Source organism: Nicotiana sylvestris, chromosome 12 (assembly GCF_000393655.2).
Source record: "Nicotiana sylvestris chromosome 12, ASM39365v2, whole genome shotgun sequence".
Lineage (NCBI taxonomy): Eukaryota > Viridiplantae > Streptophyta > Magnoliopsida > Solanales > Solanaceae > Nicotiana > Nicotiana sylvestris.
The window spans coordinates 101,304,032-101,314,730 of NC_091068.1; the positions used below are offsets into that span (position 1 = coordinate 101,304,032).

General features: G+C 40.2%; 3 protein-coding genes across 3 annotated transcripts; all 3 read left to right on the plus strand.

The window, feature by feature from the left end:
- Positions 1-2,505: 2,505 nt before the first annotated feature.
- Positions 2,506-3,018, plus strand: LOC138883457 (uncharacterized). The gene has a single exon (XM_070164145.1). It carries the CDS (start codon positions 2,506-2,508, stop codon positions 3,016-3,018), a length of 513 nt encoding a protein of 170 aa, XP_070020246.1.
- Positions 3,019-3,101: 83 nt separating this feature from the next.
- Positions 3,102-3,530, plus strand: LOC138883458 (secreted RxLR effector protein 78-like). Its single transcript, XM_070164146.1, has one exon. The coding sequence runs from the start codon at positions 3,102-3,104 to the stop codon at positions 3,528-3,530; it is 429 nt and encodes a 142-aa protein (XP_070020247.1).
- Positions 3,531-9,538: 6,008 nt separating this feature from the next.
- On the plus strand, positions 9,539-10,084 carry LOC104218340 (uncharacterized). Its single transcript, XM_009768810.1, has one exon. The coding sequence runs from the start codon at positions 9,539-9,541 to the stop codon at positions 10,082-10,084; it is 546 nt and encodes a 181-aa protein (XP_009767112.1).
- Positions 10,085-10,699: the final 615 nt, after the last annotated feature.

Below are 10,699 nucleotides of genomic sequence, written 5' to 3' on the forward strand. Positions count from 1 at the left end.
TTAAAGGTTTAAACCTAGAGATAGTAATAGCCGACTTGAATCTCTATTGCTTGCACAAATTATCATACCCAATTGGTCTTAAGAAAGTCAATTAGAGCAAAATTACTCAAACTACCGAGAGGTATAGAGTGAGTAGAATTGTGCAATGGTTATATCATACTCCCCAAATGTGAAATCTAGCCTTAGACTCGAGAATCCGTCAATCACCCACCTAGGAGAAAGTCACTTCCCTAGTGTCTTTTACCAATTTAGACAACTTTCAATAGTTTACTCTTAGCTTCACTTAGACTAATTTAGCATTTTAGTAGTATAAAATTAGAAGTAATATCAAAACCAATTATGAATAGAAGTGTAATTAGGAACAATTACGCAACTCCAATTTAGATAGAAACTTAACTCCAATCTCTAGCTCCCTGTTGAAATCGATCCCGACCTTCTCGGGTAAAAGCTGCTTCGACCACTCTTGCTACTTTGTAGTAGTACAGGGTTGGCCTCGATCAGAGCTCAAGTAAAATTATAAAGAGGGAAATTGTACCACGTATTTTATACTTGTTTATTCGATATATTTACTCTGTTTCATATTTATTCACGTCTTTACTGCAGCTGATTCTGAGGTAAAAAATTTTATTTTATTTCACACCGATCCTTTCTGGGTTTTGCTGTTTCTAAGGTAAAGATTTGCTTTTTTCTATTTTTATATGATTTTCTTGGCTTTTCCTCCGGTAGGCTACTTTCGACCACAAAAATCCAAACTTTGGTTTCTGCTTTTTTCTGTCGTAATTTGTAAAGAACTTAGTGAAGATCTAATTTTTACTAAGTTTATAATGGCCTTTTTATTCATTACTGACTATTTTTAAATCAACTTAAAATTTTATTTCATCATTTTTTGGCTCTCCTTTGCTACGGGTGGGGCCTCACCAGTGGTAGCAGTGACAACCCATCTTTTCTTTGTTTGGCTTCATGGTATTTTGTGTGTATTTTAGGTTAGGGCCTGGGGCTATTAGCGGCGAACGGGACATGTGTGTGCAAAGATTAAAGAACAATCTGGGCGAGTGCTAGCAAGGGGCAGCAGGAGTGGGACAAGAACGTGCGAGGTGGCCGCAACATCGTCGTATATACCAGGACAATTCCCAAGTTCTACTCATGAGAGTTGGTGACTCCCGTTTTCCTGTTTCCACTTGTTGTGTTAGTTAAATTGTTGTTATCTTAGTTAGTATTAGTTTATTCACCGTATTAGTGTGCATGTACTTGCATCTTGTCTTTCTCTAGTTTGGTCTGTTGCCTTATGTGTGTTAGTGGTTCCCCTTAGTCTGTCGTAGATATAGTGGCTGTAGTCTGGGATAGTCGAGTGAGGTCATGTCCTTGGGGGGACTAGGGGGCGGGGCGGGAGGTAGGGCAGGGGTTAGGACGTGGGTCGGGAGGCAAGGTAGGTAAAGGGAATAAGGGTGTCTATAGGTTGAGAATTGCGTCATGGAATGTGGGTACATTGACGGGTAAGTCTATTGAGTTGGCAAAGATCCTTCAGAAGAGGAGAGTCAATATAGCGTATGTCTAGGAGACAAGGTGGGTAGGGTCGAGGGCGAAGGACGCGGACGGGTAAAAACTTTGGTACTCAGAAGTCCAGAGAGGTAAGAATGGAGTGGGTATCTTGGTGGATAGGGAATTTAGAGAATCTGTGGTTGAGGTTAGATGAGTGAATGATAGATTGATGATTATTACGTTGGTGGTTGGAGAGTGAACCATGAACGTCATTAGCGTCTATACGCCGCATGCGGGTCTAGATGAGGAGGTTAAACGACGCTTCTGGGAGGGATTAGATGAGATTGTGCGCCAGGTTCCGCCTGCTGAGAAGCTATTTATAGGAGGGGATTTCAATGGTCATATTGGGTCAACCGCAGGTGGTTATAGAGAAGTACACGAAGGCTTCGATTTTGGGGAAAGGAACGGATGAGGTACCTCGCTGTTGGACTTCGCTAAGGCTTTTGGGTTGGTGATTGCGAACTCTAGCTTTCTGAAAAGGGAGGAGCATTTGATTAATTTTCAAAATGTGGTAGAGAAGACTCATATTGACTATTTCCTCCTCATGAGGGAGGATAGAGGGTTGTGCAAGGATTTCAAAGTGATTTTGAGTGAGATACTCACGATGCAGCATAAGCTTTTGGTGATGGACATAGGTATTATGTTAAGAAGGAGGAAACGTTCTACTTGAGAAAGACCGAGAATCAGGTGGGGAGCTTAACTAAGGATAAAGCCGAAGAATTGGAGCGATGATTGTCGGTTATGGGAGCTTGGAGAAGAAGCGGTGACGCGAGTGCTATGTGGTCACCGACAGTAGACTGTATAAGGAATGCTGCGAGAGAGGTATTATGGGTCTCGACGGGCACCTCTAGGAGGCACAAAGGAGACTGGTGGTGGAATGAAGTGGTCCAAGGTAAAATAGAAGCAAAGAAGGGGGCGTACCTGAAGTTAGTGGGGAGCAAAGGTGAGGAGGAGAGGTGAGCGTGCATGGAGAGGTATAAGGTAGCTAGGAAAGAAGCTAAGATAGCGGTGATAGAGGCTAATGTTGTGGCTTATAGTCGTATATACGAGGAACTGGGGGACAAAGGCGGGGAGAAGAAGTTATTCCTGTTAGCCAAGTTAAGAGAGAGGAAGGCTCGAGATTTGGACCAAGTGAGATGCATCAAGGATGAAGATGGTAGAGTATTGATGGAAGATGCCCAAATCAATCGAAGATGGCAGACTTTATTTCATAAACTTCTGAATGGAGAAGGGGATAAGGATATTGTGCTAGGAAAATTGGAGCACTCCAGGAGTCACCATGACTCTGGGTGTTGCATGCGCATCAAGGTTGAGGAGGTCGTGGAAATTATGCGTAAGATGAGTAGGGGCAGAGCGACCGGGCCAGATGAGATTCTGGTGGAATTTTGGAAGTGCGTGGGGAGAGTAGGTTTGAGGTGGTTGACTGGGTTGTTTAATGTTATTTTTAAGCCGAAGAGGATGCCAGATGAGTGGAGGTAGAGTACGGTGGTTCTAATGTATTCTACAAAGGTGATATCTAGAGTTGTAACAATTATAGGGGTATCAAATTACTAAGTCATACCATGAAAGTGTGGGAGAGGGTGGTTAAAGCGAGGGTGCGGATGACAGTGTCTGTATCCGACAACCAATTTAGGTTCATGCTAAGTCGTTCAACTACAGAAGCTATACATCTTGCTAGGAGGTTGGTGGAACTATATAAGGAGAAGAAGAAGGATTTGTACATGGTGTTTATTGACGTTGAGAAAGCGTATGAGAAGGTTCCTAGAGAAGTTATCTGGAGATGCTTGGAGGCAAAAGGTGTGTCGGTTCCATACATTATGGCGATTAAGGACATGTATGATGGATCTAAGACTCGGGTTAGGACAGTAGGAGGCGACTTTGAGTATTTTCCAGTTGTAATGGGGTTACACCAAGGTTCTGCACTTAGTCTGTTCTTATTCGCCCTGGTGATGGACACATTAACAAGACATATTCAAGGAGAGGTGCCATAGTGTATGTTATTCGCCGATGACATAGTTCTTACTGATGAGTCGTGAGCCGGTATTTACGATAGGCTAGAGGTTTGGAGATAGGCTCTTGAGTCTAAGGGTTTCAAGTTGAGCAGAACGAAGATGGAATACCTGGAGTGTAAGTTTAGCGCTGAACCGGGGGAAGTGGGCGTGGATGTAAGGCTTGAATCACAGGTCATCCCTAGTATAGGTAGCTTGAAGTACCTTAGGTCGGTTATCCAAGAGGGAAGGGAGATCAACGAGGATGTCACATACCGTATTGGGGTAGGATGGATGAAGTGGAGGTTAGCATCTGGAGTCATGTGTGACAAGAGATTTCCACTGATACTCAAAGGTAAGTTCTATAAAGCGGTGGTTAGACCGGCCATGATGTATGGGGTTGAGTGTTGGTCTGTTAAGAACTCACATATCCAGCAGATGAGTAGCAAAAATGAGGATGTTGAGGTGGATGTGTGGGCACACTAGGATGGATAAGATTAGGAATGATGCTATTCAGGAGAAGGTGCACGTAGCTCCCATTGATGCCAAGATGCGGGAAGCGAGGCTAAGATGGTTCGGGCATGTTAAGAGGAGAAGCCTAGATGCTCCGGTAAGGAGGTGTGAGCAGCTGGTTGTGGAGTGCACGAGAAGAGGTAAAGGGCGACCTAAGAAATATTGGGGAGAGGTGATCAGGTAGGATATGACGAGGCTTCAAATTTCCGAGGACATGACACTTGATAGGAAGATGTAGAGGTCGAGTATTAGGGTTATAGGTTAGGAGGCATTTGAGTCATGCATTACTTCGTACATTTGTAAGACTAGTCTAGTAGGGTTTTTTTGTCTAAGATAGTTAGTTAATGGCAATGTTGTGTCTTACTATCTCGTTTTTCAATGCAAGACCTTTTTATTAGCTTTCCCTTTAGCTTTGCATCTTTCTTCTACATTTCATATTGTTCCTATTTTTCTTACGATTTATGAGGATTACTAATATTGCCTCCTTTTGTTTTTTTGTTTTCTTGAGCCAAGGGTTTTCCAAAAACAGCCTCTCTACTCATTCGGGGTAGGGGTAAGGTCTGCATACACACTACCCTCCCCAGACCCCACTAGAGGAATTTTACTGGATTGTTGTTGTTATTTACTGCAGCTGATATTATTGGACCACTAGTAAGTATCGAAGTCGATCTCTCGTCACTACTTCTTCGAGATTAGACTGGATACTTACTGGATACGCATTGGTTTCGTACTCATACTACACTTGCTGTACATTTTATTGTACAGGCACATGTACGTCTGGTAGCCTTGTGGGCGTAGCGACGTGGTTGATATAGGGATTTAGGTGAACTGCATCTTATGAGACGATCCACAGCCAGCAGAGTCTCCTTCAGAGTACTTGTATTTTTTTCTGTCCAATTTTGTATTCCGGACAGTTATTGTATTTTATTTTACTTCCTAGTAAATGCTCATGCACTTGTGACACCGGGTTTTGGGATGATTATTGGATTATTCAGTATTGAAATTTGCTAAAAATATTATTATTTAATCTGTAAAATTCATCTTTTACTAGTTAAATTGAAGGAAATTATGATTTCAAAAATACCAAAATGAGAACTAAATTAACTATTTTGTGTTGGCTTGCCTGACAGTGGTGTCCGGCGCCATCACGGCCTTAAGTGAATTTTGGGTCGTGACGCTGGAAGAGGTGCTGCTTCAAATTATTAATATCATAATGATCATTGCCAATAATAACAATATCATCAACATAGACCACCAGATAAATACAAAGATTTGAAGCAGAATGCTGATAAAACACAAAGTGATCAGCTTCACTACGAGTCATGCCAAACTCCTGGATAACTAAGCTGAATTTACCAAACTAGGCTCGAGGAGGCTATTTTAGACTATAAAGTGACTGGTACAAGCGACATACAAGGCCACAAGACTCCCCCTAAGGAGGCTGCTGCCGGAGATGTTCACTAGGGTTTGGTGATAATTTTATAGACATCTCTTCAATCCAATGATGTCTTTGGGAGTTGATGCTTTAGGATCTAAAACACAGGCTCTGATACCATGTGAGAATGCACCAAAAAATATATTATTCACATATATTAACTATAATACAAGTATCTTATTTATAACAAATAGCAATGCCTACACTACTCCTATTCCATGTAGGACTATGCTTATTTACACAACAGCTAACTAACTAACTAACAATTAGCAATATTTATTTTATGTGACTTGCTGAGTATTTTATTAGTATAATACCATGACTCATCTCACACTAATTTATATTATTTTCTTGGATAACATCTTATATAGTGTTTTCCTACTAGAACCTAAGATATATTAGAGCACAAGTTATATATTTTATGCTATGAAAAGTTTACCCGAAAAAATTCAAAAAATTCGAGAAAACCAAAAACGCGAGAAAAATCGAGATTGAAAAATTTGACTTTTGTTGATTTGGTTTGGTTTATAGATTTAAAATTTCGAACCAATTAGTTTGGTTTGATAATTGAAAAATCCGAACCAATCGGCTTATGTATACCCCTAGTTAAATGTGAAGTGCTCCCTTTTTTATAACTTTAAATAATGGGTTGTATGATCTCTTTCATATCCAGTGTTACTCAAATGCGTCAATTTTTTTGTTTTTCCATATGTCAAGATCTATGAAATTCTTATATCTTTTTCGAATTTGAAGTGGTATTTTAATAATTTAAAAGTAAATAGAATATATCATTATTTAGATATCATATTGAGTTTTATTTTAATAATTAAATTTGGTTAATCTTGAAAATGTACATCAATGAAAAATTATTGTCAGATTATTCAAAAAAAAATAACTATTACGTATTACTAAGAAAATTGTCCCACAAGAATATTTTAATAGATCATATATTTGTTAATTTTTAAATTTACTAAACATATATTTACTTATAAAATATTTAACAAAGTAAGATTAAAATAATATTCATGCAAAAAGAATTTGAAAAACCCAATAAAACTGAATCAATACAGTCCATGTACACCCCTAGGAGCAAATATGTGAATTATGCGAATTTTTGGCTTCATTTTGGATATTGTTTGTGAATCCAGCTTGTTCGTACCTAGTACTGATGAAGGACTTGTTCTTGAAATAATACAGCTTTGTTTCTGTGCATCAACGAACCTCCACCTTCCATGTTAGACAATATCAATTGATGGAACTTTAATTAGAAAGGAGAAGAGAAGGGAAAATAAGGGTAAAAATTTAGTTATGTTTCTTGGGGTGTTAGAGCTGTGAGAAGAACAAGATGCAACGGTGGTTTATGAATCTGTTTAGAACAGAAGGCTGTAAGGTTTTATATGTATAGGGGAAAGAGTTTACTACAATTTGAATAAAAGAAAATAATTCTATAAAGATCTTTTATATTTATTTACCAATTTTTTGTGAAAACAGCCACATATTTAAAAGAACATTTGTAATGGAATATCATTTTCCTGAGATTCATATTATGGTCCATTACAATTTTTTTTTTGTATTATAAGATTTTTTTGTATGGGTGAAAAAGTAATGTCACATGTTGACCTGACATGAATGAAGCCTTCGGAGATTGACATGTGTCGTCAAAATGGTGCGATGTCTTGATTTCAAAGGGTCGACATCACGAGAAGATAACAGGTCGTCGACAAGGTCGAAGTGACTCGATAAAAGACGAGGATGAGGACGAGCATTCCTCTTCAAAGAGCAGAAATGGCTAGTCTAGGATTTTATTCCCTAGAAAATATTTCAGTGAATATTCCTCCTAGTTGTACTATCTAGGATTTTGTAGCTCATGTACCCTTAAAAGAGAAATATACATAGTTGTAGGGGGGATTAAACACTTTTTGGTAAAGAACAATTTATTGACATTCTCTGAATATTATCACATACGTACAAAGTTTACCTTTTTAATCATTGTCTATCTTTTCTTTCCCGATCCAAGAAGGACGAAATATTCAAAAGATTATCATTATATGTCATTGTTAGAGGAATTATTGGGGAATCTCACCTTTATCGGGTGACCTCTATTCATTTGTTTACTTAAATGTCATTTATTGTTATTTATTGCTCTTTTTAATATTCTTGAGTCATTCGTTACTCCATTATTACTCTTATTTATTGTAATCCAGTAGCATATACACTTGATTTATCATTTGGGTATTAATATTGACTTACATTAACTCTTCTGTCGCTATAAATCTAATTGTATAAACCTATATAAAAAATTTGGGTCATATAGTTTGTCGTTGTCTATGGGGATTTTTCAGTCAAATTTTTAGTTTCCATCAGCTCTATAACTCACGTGACTTGTTGATCTAACAAACCACAAAGGTTATCCTTTTTCTTTGTGTGTATACAAAAATTCCATGGCATGTAACCAAGGAAGCCGGATAAAAGCGGCAGACAACGCCCTGCTCAACCTCATGAGTGTCATCGACAAAGAGTATGACACCCAAGATGAGGAGGCGACTACCACGTCCTCCCCCAGACCAGGGAGGTCGCCTATGCCGTTTTCCAACACAACCAAATCAAATGGGAAGGGGGCCTCTACGTCCACGGGAGAAGGGGTACTACCCGTAGTAAAAGAACTCCCTAAAGCATGGTTGACTGACACTCTAGTCAACGTGATTAGTAAGCAAGCCTCATGCACGACCATAGAAACCACAAGGATCCATGCAGCACAACGCAGGAATGAACACGATGACCAACCGAACCCTCCAAACTTCAGGTAACACTCATACAAATGTTGATAGTGTAGGTGATAACATCCAAGCCGCCATGTTGAAAATAATGGAAGAAATGGAAAACAAGAACAAAGCACTCAAGGAACAAATGAAGGAGCACCAGGAACGGGTAGACAAAATACCAGGTGCCCCAAATTATTGCCGAAAAGAGACGGCGGTAGGTTTGTGGAACAACCATACAAGGAAGAAGCAGCCCCTAATGCCATACCAAAAACTTTCAAGATGCCCCCATATCTCAGAATCTACGATGGAACGCCCGATCCCAAAGATCATGTAACTCACTACATCACCGCCGTAAAAGGCAATGACCTCACTAAAGAGTAGGTGTCTCCACCTTGCTGAAAACATTTGGTAAAACTCTCACTGGAGGGGAGTTGATGTGGTATTCACAGCTACCAGGCTATTCAATAGAAATATTCGAAGATATGGCCGATAAGTTCGTAACGGCACATGCCAGGGCCAAGAAAGCTGAAACAAGGGTGAACGATATCTTTGACATCAAGCAATCCCCAGGAGAGGGACTGAGGGACTTCCTCGCCTGATTCAACATGGTGAGGATGACTTTAACAAACGTCTCCGAGGGGATGGCCGTGACAGCTTTCAGAACAGATTGAGCAAACAGGGCTCGTGGGCGACCAGAAAGCTACTAAGTCAGTTAATGAAGTACCCACCATCCACTTGGGACAAACTCCATAATGCCTACTGTGTCGAGGTCAGGGAAGACGATAATGACCTCAATGATCCAAATCGATGACTCATCTCTGTACAATCTGAGCTCAGAAAAAAATACAGGTACAACACAAGGAGAGTCCATCTAGTATCGCGTCTAGGCAAGGAACGACGTCAATCCTATGTCAGGACACACGTCTCTTCCTTCTGCTACAAAGACGGCCCCCTCTAGACTGTGATCAGGCAATCACATGAACCCCCTTACTATCTGCTCACAACTTTTTTGTGTCACCTACAAAGGTGTTATACACCCTTGAGAAGCTTAGAACAAAGGTAAAGTGGCCTCTAAAGATGAGGTCCGACCCGAGCACCAGGAAGTCTGACGCCCTTTGCGAGTTCCACCAAGAATGTGGACATAAAATAGAAGATCGCCATGCTCCGAGACTAGAAATAGCAAACTTGCAGCAACAAGGACATCTCAAAGAATTACTCAGTGACAAAGGCGTGAACACTTTAGCAAGGGGTCAAGAACGCCTAGGCCCACCAAAGCGTCTTTACCAGCTCGCACTATCAATATGATTATTGGTGGCAGTGACGACACCTCTATCAATGGTATCAAATTCACCGGAATTCACAAACTCAAAAGATTGATCACCCATGAACGGTATGACGAAATCGAAGAAAGTATCATCTTCAATGAGTCAGATGCCGATAGTTTGACTTTCCATCACAATGATGCACTAGTCATTACTTTACGAATTTCAGATACTGATGTTAGAAGAATTATGGTAGATGACGGAAACAGGGCATACATCATCCATCCTCGAGTCCTTACAGAGATGAGACTCAAGGATAAGTTAGTGACGCAGTGCATTACACTAACTAGTTTTACAAATGTAGTTGAACGGACTTCAGGAGAGATCACACTCCCTGTCCTCGCTGGTAGGGTGACTCTGGAAATAACATTTCATATCATGGACCAGGACACCGCATATAACTCCATTTTGGGACAAACAATGGATACACTGCATGAGAGACATCCCATCCAGCTTGTACCAAGTGATCAAATTCCCAACACCCTAGGGATATTCAGTATACGAGGGGAACAATGCACATCCTAGGAATGTTATCGAATTGCCATAGACGGTACGACAACTCAAGAAAAGAAAGAAAAGGAAAAAGAAGCATAGCAATCAGAAGGTTCGAGGTCACCACAAGCCGAAGCCAAAGAATTCATTATGGACCTAGAAATGGTCGAAGCCGCAGAATCGACCATATAAGACCTCGATCACGTCCAGCTAGATCACAATGACCCAAGCAAAAAATCATGCATTAGCTACAAACTCCAAGACTTAGGTAGATTCAATAAACTCTTAATAACTAACGCCGATTTATTTTCTTTTAGCCATGCAGATATTCCCGGCATCCCCAAGGAGATAGACATGCACAGGCTAAACATTGACTTCTACTACCCTCCAGTAAGGCAGGTCCGACGAAAGTTCAACCCTGCAATCAATCAGGCCGTCTATGAAGAAGTAGAAAAGTTATTGGCCAACGATTCTATCAGGGAGTCGAAATATCCTAGGTGGATCGCTAATGTGGTAATAATAAAAAGAAAAATGGGAAATGGATGATGTGTGTGGACTTCACCGACCTGAACAAAGCATGCCCAAAGGATTCATTCTCATTATCACACATCGACCAACTCATCGATGCAACAACAAACCATGAGCTAT

Coding starts and splice junctions, on each gene's coding strand:
- LOC138883458 (XM_070164146.1), top strand. CDS start 3,102: ATGAAAGTGTGGGAGAGGGTGGTTAAAGCGAGGGTGCGGATGACAGTG.
- LOC138883457 (XM_070164145.1), top strand. CDS start 2,506: ATGGAGAGGTATAAGGTAGCTAGGAAAGAAGCTAAGATAGCGGTGATA.
- LOC104218340 (XM_009768810.1), top strand. CDS start 9,539: ATGATTATTGGTGGCAGTGACGACACCTCTATCAATGGTATCAAATTC.